The 19,614-nt window shown below is 39.7% G+C and overlaps 1 protein-coding gene across 1 annotated transcript; it reads left to right on the plus strand.

The window, feature by feature from the left end:
- The first annotated feature begins 1,790 nt into the window (after positions 1-1,790).
- Positions 1,791-18,806, plus strand: LOC146253543 (heparan sulfate glucosamine 3-O-sulfotransferase 6-like). The gene is made up of 2 exons (XM_084678537.1): positions 1,791-2,352; positions 17,120-18,806. The coding sequence occupies exons 1-2, from the start codon at positions 1,841-1,843 to the stop codon at positions 17,736-17,738; spliced, it is 1,131 nt and encodes a 376-aa protein (XP_084534663.1). The 5' UTR covers positions 1,791-1,840; the 3' UTR covers positions 17,739-18,806.
- Positions 18,807-19,614: the final 808 nt, after the last annotated feature.

The raw sequence follows: 19,614 nt of genomic DNA on the forward strand, positions 1-19,614 counted from the left end.
ACATACAGTACATTTAAACGATACACACATACACATTAAATGGACACACACCACACACAAACACACATGGACACACACATACACAAATATAAACAATACACACACATACGCCCCTTAACCAGCACTCCGAACATGTGTTTTGGACATCACCAGTGACTGTTTGTTTCAACATTTTCAGCGTTTATATTTCTGGATCCAAAACTGTCAATATAGATCCAAATAGAGCAATTAGTACAGAGAAAAAGCAAATAAAGAGTTTGATGAAAGCAAGGCTGGATTCTGACCTTGTTGTGACTCCATCCTAAAGTCTCAGTCATTTTCAAAGCTGTGAATTCCAAAGTGCAAGACGGCCCTCTCTTTAAATTGATTTACAATGGCTGTTTGGGCCTGAAAACATATAATTATTCTATATTTGTCATCCCTATGCCAACTTATACAAAGTCCTTTGTTCACATAATTTGAATTTGACAGGACATTTTTTATTAAACTTCTCATGTAAACATGTGATGGTTTTGACCCCCCCAAAAATTTTGATCACAGCAAACTTACTTTATAAGATAAAGAGGAATAAAAACAGATACAGAGAATGACAGCCAAAGTGACCACTTCCCAGAGAGATGATATCCCCATCCCTTCTCATCCTGTCCATTCAAACAGGAGACAGCAGGTATTAGGTAAAACAATACCACCTCTAATCTCACTCATCTGAAACTGTATACAGGACGCAGTGTTAGAATGGACTAAATCTCTGACATCTCCTTGTAACAGGTCCTGCGATTGAACACACGCACACTCACACTCACACACCCACACCCCACACACACACACACACACACACACACACACACAAATACTGAATTAGATACAGAAGACATGTCTGGGTTGTTTAAAGGGCTGCTACTTTTTTACTCATTCTCTTTGTTTAGGGATGTGTGTCATAAGATACCACATGCTCATAAAACACTGAGGCTCAGGGGGCAGGTAAAGGAGGAGGTTTGTCATTCATCATGAAGTTTAAAGGGATGAAAAATATGAATACAGGTCTGGTTACTTTAGTAAAATGCAAACTAACATGTACTGCACTATAATTATAAATGTATCAATAAGAAAATATACTTTTCAACAAACAATGGAGAGGAGAGCTCCATGGTAAAAAATAAATGCAATTAAAATCCAATCAGAATGATAGTGATTTCACCTGGCTATAACTAATTCACACTTTTCCCTGTGCTGATGATATGACTTAATTAAATGATGTTAGCAGTAGCATACATACACAGGCGTCATTTTATGCCAAGGCCCAGCAAGCTTTGCAAACACAAAATGTATGTCGCTCCCAAAACTTTTGGCCACGGCTGTACATTCAAAATAAAAGAAACAATTAACTTTTTGATCTTCCATTTCTGTATTTGTCTCATGGGGAATGTTATTCTGTGCTCCAGAAGGGAAGGGTGGAGACTTCTAAAAAGGGCGTGCATGTCTTTGAAGGGGAGAGGGGAGGAAATGTTGAATAAGTGATCACCAGACCAGACTTGAGTCCAGAGCAAGGCAGTGAACAGCCTGCAAAACTCTAAGGCAGGTTAATTGACTTCATAACGATGAATTACAATATATAGATTACAAGTATAGATGCGTTTTTCTTCACATCTCTTATACGTGACGTTTGACAACATTATGTAGACAGGCTAGTTTAATGTTTAATGACAAGCTATCTGCAATTACACAAATGTTAAATGTACCTTTCTTCAACAGTCTTAGAAATAATTAATTGACTCAATGTTGGAAAAAGAAGCATGGTGTCAACGTTTTGTTTTTTGAGGATAGACGAGAAGAACAACTCATGGGATGTAGTGTATGTAAAACTAGGTTAAACTTTGGAAAGGCGCTGCCCAAAGTGTCAGTGTGTTTTACCATGATCGTAATTTTTACCTACTTTTTCTACTGTCTAACCGAATTTTGTGACTCGGCGCCGAGACCAGTTTATGACAGGCAATTTCTGAACCGGCACTATAATGTCATGGATGTTATTGATGACAACCTGCGACCATCAGAGCATCTCAGTCAACTCCCCGAAACACAGACTCGATGGAACAGTACAGCCATTTCAACTAGAACCGCTTTAACCGTTGCCGTCAAACAGGTGGAAAGAGTCGGACGGCAAATCTCAGACGGTATCCCCGTGTCCAACACATTTGGCAGTAAAAAGTTCCCTCAAGCCATCATTATCGGTGTGAAAAAAGGTGGAACGCGCGCTCTGCTGGAGTTCCTCCGTATTCACCCGGACCTGAGAGCTGTTGGCGCGGAACCTCACTTTTTTGACAGATTTTTCGATAAAGGACTCGAATGGTACAGGTAAGAACGAAATATTGACCAAAATACCTACAAAATGTTTACTTTAAATGCAGGGTCGGGTGAAACCGGGTAATCTGGGCAAGGGCGTAGGTTTGGTCTCAGCTTTGGTAGGGACATTGAAGGCCCCCCCCCCCCCCCCAACAAAAAAAAATATATATACATATATATGTAGGCCTAGGTAACTGGTTCAGATTTTATGGAGCTGTACTAGGCCTACATCATCTGTACTGGACTTCTAAGCAATGAAATAATGGATTTATATTTATACCTTTTTACTACCTACAAGTATAAGTGTAAATGATAACATTCATGGGTAACATTGTCTAAACATCGTTTAAAAAACAGCAATTTAATGCAATCTTTACCAAAGTGGACAATTCAACTTCTCACCTGAACCCCTGATGCTGATTCATCACCAACCTGCTCTACATCTGTAGCTTCAGGGTGCCGTTTTTCCTGCACAGTAATTCATCAATTTAAATAATACAGACACTAAACATGCTTAGTTGACTGCTGGCATTGGTCGCGATTATAGGGATATTACTATCCAAGGGATCATATAGGCCTACTTATTACTAGTTAAAATCACTTTTGAGTTGCTAGCCTGCTGGTACTATGCTAAACTAGCACGGTCCCATTATGTGGGTAGATTTATCCTTCTGGCTTCAACAAGACCTGCTGCTGCTAACACACTGGTCGAAAGATTGCAGACGCTAGGGATATATTTAATACAAGCAAAAGTTACATGCTCTACTACACTAACAACTTTCAAAACATTTTTCCATTGTAGAATGGGTGGCGATGTAAGGCTAGCAGGTTTGCACTGTGTGGGTAGTTTTCCTAGTACTAGCTAACTAACAACGACCTTGCTAGCTACTTACTGTCTGGGTGGTGAAAAAACACAAAAGGGTAAAAAAATATAAATGCTGAGACCAAATGAAATACTAATATGAGGCTTTATTATTTCCTGGCGTATATAGTTTACAGTGTCAGACTACTGACAGCTCTCTTTCTGCAAGTCAAGATTCACAGTGTTTCTGACTATGCCACTTCAATTAAATTACATAATCTAGTCTCGCAGGCTCTAGGGCGCATTGGTTAACTTTTTTTTTAACTTTTTGGGGCGACGGACAATAATAGGAAATGCGTTTTTCAAATATATTGTGCAAAATATTTTTTCGGAATCGATCCAAATTGTATTACAAAGGAGTTCACAAAAATATTGGTGGGGACACTTTTGTCATTTTCAAATGTTGGTGGGGACAAGTAGCGTCCCCCCCTAAATCTACGCCCATGAATCTGGGACATTTTTTGCATGCATTTTTCTCATCGGAGCTTCGTAATTAACGTGCCCTGGCCCTTTCTGTGACACCACACCAATCACGTTTTGTGATTTCAGTCATAACATCCATGCTAAACCTAGAGTCAAAGTTGTGTGGACTAGATATTGTCATAGCAGGGAAGAAAACGTAATGTGTCCCACATTACGCAATGTCCCAGATTACCGGAATTCACCTTACAATAGCGTAATAAAGCAGGTACAATTACGTTACGAAGATATATAGCCTAACTGGTTGATTTAGGCTAAATTTGCAAAATATGATAAAAGATGCTCACCAACCTACTGCTTAGAGGCACATGCAGAAGCTGTGGACATCCCAGTCACAGCGGGATGATGAATCGGGAGAGGATGACGGTTGAGTCTGTTGACAAAACCACTCACCTGTTAGGAAACGGGTGATGGTCCTTGTCCCAAAGGGCCAGTTCATCATAACGACAGCCATTTAAAAAACTTGTTGGCCAATTTTTTTTAAATCACACATTACCATTCAAATTATGGCTACTTATATTTAAAATAATGCTCACCATAAGAGGACTAAGAGTTGAATTTGACCTTGTAATATAATAAAACATATCACCTGGTAAGAACTAAATCAGCTAAATTAATGTAAATGTTTATAGGGACATTGACATGATAAATTGTGGCTTATAATATTCTCCTTCAGGGACATAAGCCTAGGGGACTGTTCCAGTATTAGGGCCTGATGGATAGAATTACTTGACCAGAGCGGTTATTTAGTTGCAATGAAGGCTTATAAAATGTCTAAGTGAAGGGCTAGAGTACGTGCTGATTATATCCAGATGGTCTGGAAGCATCTTTAGACAGCGTGGTTTTGCCTATGAGGTTGTCAAACCTAATGCCATGGCATGGGACACTATGTCGAATTTTTTAAGGAAAGTCATGAACATATCATTCACAAGAACCTATAGCTTACATTACAGAGTTTTTAAACTATAAAAGACTGAATAGATAGACCTTTTTGAATCTGAACAATATACTGTTGCTTGAGAAACAACATGGAGAGAGGTCTTGGAAGTAAAGAATGCAACTTTTATTTTAACTATTAAATCAAGTTTAAATATGAATAAGAGGGAAAGGTATTCTTAACAGTAATGTCGTATTTTTTGCCTTTTTTAGTGTTTTAAGTTAACTTCAAACATAAGGACACATGGAAACATTTTTGCCACTGATAATTTTAGCATGCTGCTGGTGCTAGACTTGTCCTCCTTCTCTTCTTCCTCTATTCCATTCTTAATCTCTCACTTTGCTCCACACGCTCTCTCCTCTCCTTTTTCCTCTCCTCCCCTCTGCCCTCTGTGTCTTTCTCTGTGTCTTCTCTCACTTCTGTGGCTGTTGTTGTCTTTAACCCCATATACCTCTCTCTCTTGTTCCCTCACTGTGTCCTTTCTCTTACCCTCTTTCAGAGTGGTGGATGAAGTGTTTATGTGGAAATGCCTGTGGCAGACCTGTTTTTCAGGGGGCAGGGCCCAGGGCTGGGTAGGGTAGGGTTGTGTACTAGATGTGCTTTAATTGCCAAGCTGCCAAGCCGGTCTCAGAAACTGACTCCATACACACGTACTGCAGCCTACATTACATCAACACAATCACACAAATGTAGCATTGTGATGTTTACAAGCATCTCTTAATCATAGAACAAATGATACAGGATGACAACTACAAGTTCAGTATTAATGGTTGATTCATATACAGGAATACAATGAAGGAACTATGGAGGGACAAAACTCATGCTTCTGGTACTAAACCAGGACATGTTGTGGGGAATCAGTTTTGTTTGGACCTATTCGAAGTAACACAAAAAGGTGACAGGTGCCTGGACGAGCCCATCCATGTGGAACCTTCATGGCCCTCTCCCTTGAGTCACTGTCAGGGAAACACACCTCACAGGAAAACACACCTGACCTCTTTCTTCTTGACTCACTCTGTTACCAGGAAGGACCTCACACAGACTTCCCGTCTTTCTCTCTCACCTGTCTGTATCTTTCTATCACACACACACACACACACACACACAGACACATGCACATGCACACACATGCACACAAACACACACACGCTCTCTCTCTCTGTCTCACACACACACACACACACACACACACACACACAGACACACACAGACACACACAGACACACATGTACACACACAGACACAAGAGAGACCCTTACTTTTGGAACTCATTACAGTGCCAGGTTGTTGTTGGGTGCCTCCTCTCCAGTGTGTCAGTTTCCTTTTTTGAATTTCTGATGGCATTCTAGTAAATGGTGGTGAGAGTCTGCCTACACAAAAACAAATGCTTTCTGACGCTGCATTAACTTGTACATAACTTTCATATTACAGTTTTTTACAGTCGCTAGGACACATTTCTCAATACTTGAGTCACGTTTTCAAAACTCTTCACACAGCGAGCACAACAGAAGTATGTGGGCTAAACTGTAGACCATTTATCATTGCTTTGGCACAAAATGCATTCAATGACTACATCTTTGAAATTACATTCAATCTTTTCTCACTTCGACACAACAACTTCCAAAACTCTATGTACCTAAAGGCCAATTTGCACATGCTTACATACTGTTTTCAAAACTGTTAAACTTCAGTTCAAAACAATAACATAATACAAAGCCGAATGAGACAGAAATTTGCTACATTTCTACAGTAATATTGTAATTAAATATATTTGGAATCAATAAATTAAATGCTATAAAATTATCTCTACGGAAGGGTTGTGCTAGGTGAGGAAAAGGATGCACAGAGAAGAAAGCCAACATTTGTATGGGACACTGTATGTCACCACTCCTGTGCAGTCACCGAGTGGTTTGCAGCCCATCCCAGAATGGTGTCACTTTTCTTCCCACCTTACTCTCCATTCCTCAACCCCATTGAATCATTATTTTGGAGATGGAAGGTTTACTGTATGACCAGTCATACAGTTCCACCATCCACATGATCAAATGTCCCTCCTGGACGCAATGAATGCTGGATGCCTGAACATTGAAAGGGATGGATCAGGCATACCAGAAGATTTTTTCCTAGGTGTATTGCCCTAGATGACAAATATAACCAAATTCAGAAGATTACAGTAGCATTCCTATTGTATCAGTGGATGGTGTGTAGGTCATTGTTTTGTGGGTGACAAAGTATGTTTGTTGGCTGTCAATCTTTGCTAGTGTTATGTAAGAATGAGTTGATTTGAGACATGTATGAAGTGATTTGGTAGTTTTAGTGCATTTTGAATGTGCAATTAACTGCTGTGCCGAGCGGAAAGTTGGTTAGGAGAACTGTGTGAAGAGTTTTGAAAAAGTGACTTAAGTATTGAGAAACGTGTCCTAGCGACCGTAAAAAACTGTAAGCCTGTTTCAAATTGGTCAATTGCCAAGTCACTGTTTATGAAAATAAGGCTTTTGACTGTAAATAGCTTCTAATCAGAACAGTATTTTGCTTCAGTTTTAACTGAGTCTGTTTTTGATGGGAGAGAAAGAGACGTGCTCTCTCACATAAAAATGTTGTCCCGTCCATGATGAGAGACCCAGATCCCATGTGCACAGACTTCATACACATCACATTGGAGATGTGTGGACTGTTCCAATGGCTCTGGCTGTGAAACAAACACTAATCTTCTCAGCTCTGATGTCCTCTTGCTATATCTGTTGTCCCTTTTCTTCTTTCTCCCACACTCCCTCCCTCCCTTTCCTGTTTGTCTTCATTTGTGCATATGTGCTCTTAACAGAGTTAGGGGAAACCCACAGAAACCCTGTCCAAATCAAAAAGGGGATTTAACGATTTTCTGTGTTGTTTCCTGGGTTTAAGTCGACTTAGGAATGAAGCTTTTCATATGGGTTCATGAGAGCCACCACACCAGACAGCACAGGAAAACCACAGGTTTTCATTGCACAATGGCACTGCTTGTTGTGTTTTGTCACCACAGTATGGGTTAAAGGAACTTGTTTCTTTCTCTGTCAGGTTCCGATGAGTTATAATAGTCTCATTCGTTTTTCTCAGTTTTAGAAGTGTTTTTTTTAACCAATTTCAAAAATGGACATTGACATTGCTCAACAATGCAGAACATTTCGATTCTACAACCCTTTTGATTGTGCAATTAGGTTACTTAATACCGTAGGTTACCTAATCATCATACATAAGTAACATGGTACAAATCACACAAAGCAAATGTGGCCTCTTTCAACTTATGGTACAGTAATAGCTTTTTACTCCAACAAAACCTCCCCAACCTCCCCAGTCATCTTCTTTCTTTCCTTTTTTTTACCCTTCTGTTCCACACATTAAAAATTGTACTTCTCAAAATGTTTTAAAAGGAAAGAAAAGGTGCAGTGGTATCTTTTTTTTTTTTCCAGAGCTGTACATTTACAGTATAATCTTTCCTTGAGAGATGGTGACGTCATTGAGAGAGTGATGACATGTCACAACAAACAAACATGTATTGCCTATGTGATATTCTTTTATCCCTCACAGTTTCTTATTTTTCTATCTGTTGTTCAATTTTGAGGGGATTTTTTTTTCTTCTTAAATCTTTACTTTCAGAAGAAGAAATGTTTATTCATCACATACACACACTGACAGGCCTGAGGAGAACATGCCCCATGCAGGAATCAAACCCAGGACCTTCTTGCTGTGAGGCAGCTGCAAAGCACCATGGGACACTTCCACGTATACTAGTCCTGAATACAAAATTAGAAATAGACTTGAAGCTGTTTTGCAATTATTTTTCTACCTGGAGTATGTCCTGGTAAATTATTAAAACTATATTCTCACACTCAGAGTTATGGCATATATCAGTATTTCAACACACTGTGACCAAGCTGCTACAGAAAATTTATGATAAAAACACACCATGATTAATGGAAAGATCATTGAGGCTTTCTGTGAGGAAAAACCATGCCAGATCACCAAGTCCTGTTGCTATGATTTGGACAGCTTGTCAATTGGCTGACCTTCACCCCTGACACCAAAGGCCTCAGTCAATTGGATTGCAATTAAACAACAATATACATCTTGTCAGGGCAGCTTTAGAAGGGCACAGGCAGATATCAATACTACTAGAAAGATAGACTTAAAAAAATAATGATTTTTATGACATTATGGAAATTAGAACAACAGGTGAATGTGCTGGAAGCTGGTATGATGAAGGATGTACAGTTAGAAAATAACCAACATTGTTATAATCAATTATTAGGGAGCAGGACTGTGCTGCCCAAGAAGGGTCCCTGATTTCACCCCTTCCTTTTCTTCTACTCCTCTTGTTCTATATCTCCAATCTCTGGTAATATATTTATTTTGAAAAGCAAGAACTGGATTAAAAACATTGATCTGGATGACAGAATATTGATCAGACAAGATTCATTTCTGCCCTATTCATCAACATAACTGCAGATTGATCAGCAAGAATGCTGACACTGTATGACAAACATGAATACATTTCATTCTGTAAACAGGAAATTCTCTGTTCCCAGATTCACAGTTATTCCACATACATTATTTATTGCAGTGAATTGAGCGATTTTTCTCTGGTTTTAGTGCCAGACCTGTACTGGATTTGATTTATTTTACCATTGTAGTATTCCTGCTAGTTTTCAAGCCATTATGGACAATCCTAATACAACATAGAGCATAGTAAATACACCTTTACACCCAAACAGATTTCCTAAAGGTAAAGGTGATTTTTCACACACCTCATTCTCTCTGGCGTCTTGCCTTCAGCCATCAGGCAAAAGTGGGACCTAAACTCGTTGAGTGATTTTACAGACCAGGAAGTGGTTTGGCTGTGGTGTTCAGCTGCACTGTGTTTTAAAGTGTAACCCCACTTGGGGTTGGGCTTTCTGGCTGCTGTAGTGCCAGGGTATACTCACACCCCATATGGTGGGAATTATAATAATTTGAGGTGCATTGTGGTCCATTGTGGAGCCAATAAAATACAGAAATTTCAGTCTGGCCATTTTGTGGGGTTCTATAGGAATCAGTTGTAAAAGACGCATGTCAGTGAATAGAAATAATAACCTGACTTCACCAACCCAAAATGAAATGTTTCGAATGCTTGGTTGTCATGCTTGGTTACCCTGCCATACCCACAAGCATAATGTTAGGTTAAACATTACAAATGTTCAATTGAATCATTGCAATTAACCATTAAATAGGAAGGCCAACAGTTTTGTCACACATACTCACTGTTCAGTGAGTTTAAAATTAGTTTAAAATTAGTTCTATACTGAGAGTAGGCCTAATATAACAAATTATATCAACAGGCAGCAACAGTTTCTGAAGATAAATTAGATTTGGTAAGTATGTCACTAACATGCTTTTGACAAATAGCCTTCTACAGTATTAGTATAGTTTGTAAAGAAATTGTACATCTTCCATGCTTCTTTATGTTGAAGCCATTACTTGTCCTTCAAAACGTCTTCTTGGGAATCTTGTGAAGACTGGACGAGCCCACTTTTACAATAGTCAGTAACAGGGTCGATTCTAGAATCAGACCTTTAGGGCTGCTCAGCTCCCAATGAGAATGTGACATGAATACAGTGTCTTTGAAAAGTGCTAAACCCCATTGCTAATAACAGGCATGCAAACAGGTCAGGGGTAAAAAAGGTGAGAAGGATACATCAAACCCCCAACCCTGTAGGGGGGTCCGGGGGCATGCTCCCCCGGAAGAAAATGTATTACATTTTAGAATTAAATGCATGAATCTGGTGCACGTTGAGAGCAAAATTTAGAGTCTAGATCTATGTCGAATCTGTGATATTGTAAACAATGTCATGTTCTTTTAACCATAGAGACATTTTTTGTATAGCATAAAAAACAATAAAAAACAGGATAATTGTGTTGAACTACTTGAGTCTCACATAAAGGTGAGGAGTTTGCATGCCTGTAATAAATCCCTAATTTCACTGGATAACAATTGATACATGTATGTGTTATTAATAGGGCTGTCATGCGAATAAAATATTAAATCGGGATTAATCGCATTATTACATATGATTAATCGAAATTAATTGCATTTAATCGCAAAATTATTAAATCTATTTAATCTGTTAAAATGTTACCCCAATAAATGACTTTTTGTGGAAATAACAATAAAAGTGTATACTTAACTTCAGATAGGCCTAACTGGATGATAATGTCCATGTAACAAGTTCAGATGGAACACAACTTAAATTGTAAGGGAGTTTTAGTCACTCACAGACTATACTGCTGTATATTAAACATCCACAAAATTAGACTTATTCTGGAATATAAACACATTTAAGACATGTTGTCTCATAGCTTATTACGATATCCTGCTCCATAATATTCAAATCTCACTTAAACATACTTCATATACTTAAGCAACCACAGATTGACCTTAATATTGAACGATGCAGTTTTTATCTTGTTGAACCCAGTCAGCTGCTCGCTTCTTTTGCAAGTGTTGTCTGCCATATATTACTGGAGCAAACGATGCTGCTGCTACCGCTACCGCTGCTTACGCTGCTGCTAGGTGTGTGCTTTGCTTGCATGTGATAGTTTAGGCTGGAAGTAGTACTACGGTGATAACTAAACGCAGCCTGACAATCAGTACACACAGCCTTAAGGCCGATTTATACTTCTGCGTCTCCGTTAACGGAGAGACGCACGCACGGAGTCGGACTGAGTCGGACGGATTGGTTGAATTTATACTACTCCGACGGCTCTGCGTGCTGAAAGCAATTCACCGCCAGAACAGTCGATGGTGCTGCACTGCGATGCTAGCTAGGTTATCGAAAAGTCAGAGCTCATTTACAAATGAACCGTTTCATCAATAAAATAAGCACATTTTCAGCAACTACACTGGCCATTTATCGTTACAATTTAATTCAGATGCTGATTTACATGTACTGTTTAGCTGAAATATGAATTGTAAAAACTTACAACAATGGCGGTCAAAGGATACTGTTGTCTTGTTGGTCCCAGCAACCCCGCCCCACCCCTGACGCAAGCTGTTCTTAATACGGACCAATCACAGCCAAGGGGTATCCGTAAAATGACGGACGGACAGATAGTCAGGAAAATCAGTAGGTGCACGCAGAGCTCTCTGAGGGGCTCGGAGAAGACACGGAGAGGGAGTTTCTTGACGGAGAGGGCGTTCCCCGTGTGCGTGTGCGTAAAAACGCAGAAGTATAAATCAACCTTTAGTTTTGTTACCAAACCGTCTCAGAACTTTTTGAAGAGGAACTTCCCATCTAAAATCCCTTTCTCCATCATTCAGCTACCGTCGGCAGTCGAAATCATGTGACGACAGATGATTCCCAGGGTCAAAATAGAAACTGACGTTAACGGCACTATTTTTTTAGTTATTAAAGCGGTAACTTTGACAGCCCTAATTATTATGCAAAATATTGAATGAAAAAAATAAGGATGTGACTTTCTTCATGAACAACCAGCATCAAATCATAATAAACAATAATAATTTAAATTTTTAATAGTTTTATCATTATTATTTTTAGGGGTGCTGAGAAAATAAATGCTTGAGCACCCCTAAAAAGGGTCTAAAATCGCCACTGGTCAGTAATTAGCATGTTGTGTTTCTTTCATCTCTCTAATAATGTCAGGAATATCTTTCTGTGTGTATGTATCTGTCTGTGTATGTATGTATCTGTGTATTTTTCAAATTTGATTTTAGGGCAGTGAGTTTCCCACAATAATCTTGAGAACCATGCTCAGCTCAGCATCATACGCTTCATTTCAATCAGGAGAGACCTAGGTCTCTGATTGAAACCCAGCTGGGATGAGTAAGTGATTTTTATTTACAGAATAATAAATGTACTACAAGTGTTTGGAGCTTAGATCCCATTGGGAATTATTGATCAAAGGTCGCCTGCCCAACATCCAAAGAAGAATCCCCCACGAAGTCCAGACACTGGTGGCGGTGGCGGCAGCCGAAGACCCAGCCAATGAGTCGAAGAACAGAGACAAGGCACCGGGTGGCGACAGGGAGGTGGAGGGTCGCACACTTGATAGCATGGACAAATTAAACGGGGAGAGAATCGGGATCATTGTGAAAGGCTGACACCTACGAGGAAGATTTGACAACGTTAATTGATAGACTGGAACGCTAATCAAACTGAAATCCAGATGACAGCCCGACATAGGAAAGAGGGAAAGAAGAACGTTCTTAGCGGGGGGAGGAAGTAGTGAAACATTATCGAGTATGCCCGAGTGCAGGGATCGGTCTTGCCTGACTGAACTTGCGCTTAGCTTCATTAGCGCATGCATTAGGAGGCTTTATCAGAGGGTGTAATTCACAATGAAATTGTAAGGCTGGCTGTTACCCTGCCCCCACCTCTCATATGCTAAAATCTGGAGTTGCTGTGGAGTCTGACACCTCATTGTGTAACTTACTGTAATTGTGTGTTTCATCTTTCATCACCGACTGCATCACGGGCACTGTATACTAGTCTCATTAAAGAGAGACCAGCACACACACAAACAGTGCCCATGGTATCAGTCCTCCACTGCAGTGTCCAGTGCACCAGAGACCCCTACTGAGGGAATAATCATTCACAACTTTCAAAAGTATCATGCAAAGGAACAGCTTTTGAATCTGTGGGTGGTGCCAGCATCCTTGTCACTCCTGTGGTTGCCCATGGAGATTCTATCGTACTACTTCCGTTTCCTGTTTTAGTTTGGAGGTTTGGACGGGTGTAGGACATTTAGTCTGGTACCCACACTGTGAGATATCTGCTTTCAAGTCACAAGTCTGACAAAACACAGTCCCAGTGTTTGACTCGGCACTGATGAGAGACTTCAGAAGGGGGATTGCAGGGGTGAAGAACTTAAGTGTCATTCTAAACATGGGACAACAGCTACCCATCTAAATCTGCTTCCATAGCTTCTCTTCTGTGGATTCAGTTCTCTGACTATTGAGGAATGCTGATTGTTACTTGGCTAGTGCTGGTGCTCAATCACACAACCCATCCTGAGGCCATAGTCAAGCCTGTACTGTACACGTCTGGGTGGCCATTACACTCTGGCGCCATGGCTGGGGCCCTCGTCTCTGACTTGTCAACTAAGCTGTCCCCTTAAGACACAGACCCGGGTAGACAGGACATCTGCATGGTGGGTCATGGCACTCTATTCACCCAAATATTGTTTTAAGTCTATATTGTCTGTGTTTCAATATGTCAGTTACTGACTGAAATTGATACATCAGTGTTGGTGTGAACTGTTGGTGTGCTCGCTCACTCATGCAGTAGCTAACTCACAATGACTTCCCCGTACTGAGGTCTCTATAAAGTAGCATCTTACTTATTGTACACATTGATGGTTTCTCACTACAAATCTACTGTTTTAGTGTTTAAAAAAAAGTGTTTTCTCACTATCAGAAAGACACAAGGTGAGACACTTTCCCACAGTCAGTAAGTCAGCCTGACAGGCTCTCAGTTCCCCTTAGGCTGTTTTAGGCAGCCTTTGTGCAAATTCCTGCTGGGAAATGTAGTTTTTTTTCTCCAGCTTGTTGTTTGTTCCCCTGCCTCTTTTACAAGCCTGATTTTTAGTCGCCTCTTTAATTAGATCTCACAGACGACTGTACTTCCCACAGAGTCAGACTCCTGCAGATACGAGCACTACCCGGTTCTTCTCAAAAGTTAAAAAAAATCTTCCACTTTCTCGAAGAAGAGATCTGAAAGAGTATGGTTATTGCTCTTGCTCATGGAACTGTCATTTGAGAAAGAGCAGTTGATGTTATGTATCTTCATGTAGTGTTCCAAATATCTACAGTGATGAAAAGGAGGTATAACAGTTAAATGTGAAACACAGGTTTAGTGCAGTCAAGTAGGCTCGCTTGGCTCCAGCCATAAAAATCTCACAACATCTTGACCTGTGGGGGGTAGGCTATGCTTTGACCTAGATTGGTTACTACATATTACTCCTATAATCAGTAGCACATCACCTCAATGAGAACAAAGAACTTCTTCCTGTACACATTGGCAAATTTCAAGTTTGAGTGCCTTGTCAGCAAAACAAGCCTGCTCTGAGTTGTTTCCTGGGGCACATGCTGTTGTAGAAGAGGGGAACCTGGACCGTGTGTTGTGTTTTTCTTAGCTCATGAACAAGTTGATGCTATAAAATTGGGTCAGTCATGCCACTATAACACATTTTTCAATTATCAGTATACTGTAGGGCTATAGAATAAAATGTACTGACGGTTCTTCAAAACAAGAAAAATAATTTAAAAGGAAATCTTTCAACGTTCAGTCCTTTGGCTTAACAACTTTCCACTTGTGAAAACTTTTAAAAACTTTTTAAAGCTTTTAATGTCATGAAATCATGTTTTTTAATTCATTTATGTAATTACAGAGGACACTGAGACAGAGATGAGGCAGGAAGAACTGCTGAAGCCACATTGTATTAACTATTTATGAGTACGGCAGGGAGAACTTCTGGTCAATTACAGCTGTGACAAACCTCACCTCTGAGGGAGGGTGACACCCAATAAGTCACAAAAAGCTGATTTGGTTTCTACCAAACATTAACACCTCCATTAGCTAAGATCTGTTTAGCGCCACTGGCATGGAGAGCCAGACTCATTGATCTTGAGCAGAACTGGGACAAACAGGATGTGGTATCAGTTACCAGTTGTATAGTGCAGTTCGTATGAAAATAAATTAACGCTGCATTTAGATGTAGTTCATGTTAGCACCTACTTGATTAGAGTTATTCAGTTCTGTTTCTGTACCATGTCATGTGAGTGGACATTTGTACTAATTAATAGTTATTTGTCCAACCACTTATTGGAACTCTCATCAAAGTCACTCAAAAACCACAGAGAATCCTGCTTTGTTTGGAGCGCTATTTTGCTTTGTAAATCATTGTTTGTTTTTTTTTACAAAGCCACAAGGTTTTTCCAAAAACTGATTTTATATTATTTTATATTATATAATTTATATGGTCAATATATGGTCCTTGGATAATTCCTCAGCTATTTAAAAATTATTCATTATCCTTTGTGAAGTGAAAACCTTTGTTCCTAAAATCAATTTTCACCAAAAACACAGCCATTGTTGTCCTTAACTTCATTAGACACTACATGTATGAGTTGGTTCAGAATTTGATGTTTTCCACTGACGCAAAGCTGGGGAGAAGAGCAGGGACTGCGAGAAGCCAGCCGGCATAGTAGACAACACAACCACATTTGTATTTAGAGAGATTATGTTGAACCAAATCACAATGTTGAAACTTGCACAGATCAGGTTATTACTGTAACAACAGAGGTCAATCATCAAAGATGCAATATAAATATATAAATAGCAACAAACCTCACAAAGGCAACTATCTTGTGTGATTATGTGCTTTTGTAAGTTCTTTAAAAGTTTTTACATGCCATGAATCTGCCAGAAACTGCATAGGAAATTAACCTTAATGGCTAAATCTGGCATATTTACATCATGAACCAAAATGCTCATGTTAATTAATGTGCATTGTTCCTTCTTAAATAAAATATACATACAAAGAAAACAATACATTTACCCGGTTTATGTTTTGAAATGGTAAAACTGTTGCCAACCGTAGTTGGCGCCGAAGATGGCTGCCTAGATAGGCTCTCTTACCAAAGTAAATTCCTTGTCTGTGCAAACTTTCATGGCGAATAAACACTGATTCTGATTCTGGAAATGGTTCAGAATCAGAATTCTGATTCTGAACCATTTTCCCTATGAAATTATGTTCCTACTCCTAAGCCTTGGAAGCAGGGCACTTGTAATGTTTAGAAAATGCATAGAACATGTCTATCCCTTATGTCTTGAGGCAAAGTTGTCCTAAAATATGCAGTACTGATAATCTGAGATCTCAAGTCAGTGCTAGCTGAGGTGTATTTCTAATGTGTCCCATGTGCCTCTCTTTGGACTGGTCTGTTTAGGTTCTCCAGGAGCCAGAGGTTAGAACACAGCTATCTTTCCACAGTGCAGGGATAGGAGGGGGGAGACGGCCGGAAGTCTTAAGGAAATTGCTGTAAAGTGGTTCTAGTGGTTTTGTGGCTTTGACTCATCAGATCCATATTGACTGTGCGACCTCCCATTTTGCCTGGCTTAAAACCAGATTGGGAGGTACCAGTCCTGGTTCATAAACATTCTATATGGTGTTTTAATTGCATGTATTTTGGGAGAGGTTGTTTTTAGGTATACAATACAATTATTCTTTTGGAGGCTTAAAAAGACTAGGAGGGATCTATTTTATTTGCGTTCAAATCTTGACCTGTGCTGGAAAGTATACATGCTGTAAAAAACAATAAAAATACAAAATAAAAAAAATAGTAAAAATAATAATCGACTGACCATATTAACAAGCAGGCTTAATGTGAAACATCATTTTGTCAATAGGTGAAAATATTATGCTACATTGCCATAGTGCAGATGACTCATGTTCCTCTATGTCTCTGACAGAAACCTCATGCCGAGGACTCTGGAGGGCCAGATCACCATGGAGAAGACCCCCAGCTACTTTGTCACCAAAGAAGCTCCACGCCGTGTGTGTGCCATGAACTGCAGGACCAAGCTCATTGTTGTCGTGAGGGACCCTGTGACGCGGGCTGTGTCTGACTATACCCAGACCCTATCGAAGAACCCAGGCCTGCCCACCTTCCAAAACTTGGCCCTTAAAAACGCTTCAGGCCTCATTGACACATCTTGGAGTGCAGTACACATTGGCCTGTATGCAAAACACCTAGAGAACTGGCTCCAGCACTTCCCCCTCTCCCACTTCCTGTTTGTCAGTGGTGAACGGCTGGTGTCAGACCCAGCTGGAGAGATGGGCCGTGTCCAAGATTTCCTGGGTTTGAAAAGGGTGGTGAGCGACAAGCACTTCTATTTCAACCAGACCAAGGGCTTCCCCTGCCTGAAAAAGCCAGAGGGCAGTAATAGGCCACGCTGCCTGGGGAAATCCAAGGGGCGCCCCCACCCCCAGATCCCCCTGGATGTACTGCAAAAGCTCAGGCACTTTTACCGGCCCTTCAACCTGCGATTCTACCAGATTACTGGACAGGACTTTGGCTGGGACTCGTGACTGTTTGTGACATAATAACAGATTAAAATGCGAAAGCCACAGTACAGAAGACTCTTGCATGGGGTGGCTGTCAGCATGACAGACAGCTAGCAATCTCAAGGAAGGACAATGTGAGGGAAGTAGGTCAGCTACTGAAGCCATCATCCTGGGTACATTTCCATTCAGGGGTGCTAGAGGAACATGGAGCCACAGCCATGACATCTGATCTTTCTGGAATCGAAGGGCAGCACATAGAAGGAACTAAACTGCTACGATTTCCATGTTGTCCAAGAAGATGTAAGGGAAACATTCACCTCAAAGAGCTTAGCAACTGTTAATACTGTGCCTCCATATTGAAATTGTATGTTGTCCCAATGTGGATGATCAAAAAAGTGACAGTTATATTAAGCAGGGAAAAATACATACCTTATTGACTTGTTCACTTAAGGAGTAGATTTATTATAAGCCTATAACTAAATTAGCATGTGTGTGTGAAAGACATGTAAATAGTTTATTTATTACAGTGTATGTGTTTTTACAGTAAGTTAATGGTGTTTGATATTACAAAGTAAAACCTGATTATCTTTGACGTTTGAGGATATTTCCTTGAACATGGTCATGGACAAATCCTGAAAGAAAAATAGTTTTCAGTGAAACGTTATATGTCAGTTCTCTAACTCACAAAAAGTGTAAAAAATGTGTTTCTTCCTTGTCGGTTATGTAATACTTTTCACAACCTTATACTATATCTGTGCATGGGTATATCTTGCTTTATTGCTAATTGATTTTTTTCTGGACAAATTATATTGTATGACATGATTAGGTATTTGATATATCATCAAGACACAAGTTTAAAAAATGATCATATGCTGTTAGCAGGAATTCTGTATAAGACCAGTGATACCTCTCTTTAGAAACTGTAACTCCGACCAACAACAATTATGTGAGACCCAGACTGATGTCTATGTAATTTACACATTAATCTATAGGATGTCAATGCAACATGAGAGAATCTATATACTGACAATACCAACTAGGTAATTTCACACATTGAATACAATTTCTCTGTGTTGAACCACGGAGGGAACAATGGGGAATAAACAATATCATTGTATATAACAATACTGATGTGTTGTTGATATTTTTTACAAAAGCTTTACTTGAATGACCAAATTGTGTCACCCCTGTTTCAGGCTGCCACAAACTGATCTTCTGATTCAGACCCTCACTTGAGAAAACTATCTTTCCCAGGCGATAATTGGTGAGGTGTTGCAGTAGTCAACTGCCAAATTAAATACTTTTGGGCACCAACTAAATAAAAAAAATTAGCACCAACTAAATAATTATTGGCCAGGGTGTCCTTTATTAAAATGCTGAGTCATTACAACCTATACAGGAGGAGAAAAGATTTCCAGAGTAGTTTTGGGTGTCGAAAATTGTGGTTTGTTAGTTGTTTTACCATGATGTTGTTTTCCCATTAAGGTCCTCCACTGTCATTTTTTTCACCAGTTTCTTTCTGTCAGGTTTCAGTAATGTGTTATATACCATATTGTTGGATGAGAGACTACTGCTCTTCCACACTCCAAGAACACCTATAACCAGTAGAACTAATACTGTCTGGTCGTTTGAGTTTCAAGTAATTTCAGTGTTTATCTTTGATGAACTTTAGAGTATACTTAATTTCAGTCAATTGTAATGTGAAGATGGCACCACAAGCCAGGAGTCTTTTGCCCTTGCTGACTTGATGCAGACTCTCTCTGCTTTCATACTGTGCCATATACACAGGAAAAATGAATGGATGGAGCACACTGTTCAGACTTGAGAGTTTGTTGCAAATTTTGCCAATTGCAAATAGAGAAATCTCACCAAGTCTCTTTCTCTCTCTCCCTGTTTCTCT

This window comes from Hypomesus nipponensis, chromosome 17 (genome assembly GCF_054491055.1).
Source record: "Hypomesus nipponensis isolate SF chromosome 17, ASM5449105v1, whole genome shotgun sequence".
NCBI lineage: Eukaryota > Metazoa > Chordata > Actinopteri > Osmeriformes > Osmeridae > Hypomesus > Hypomesus nipponensis.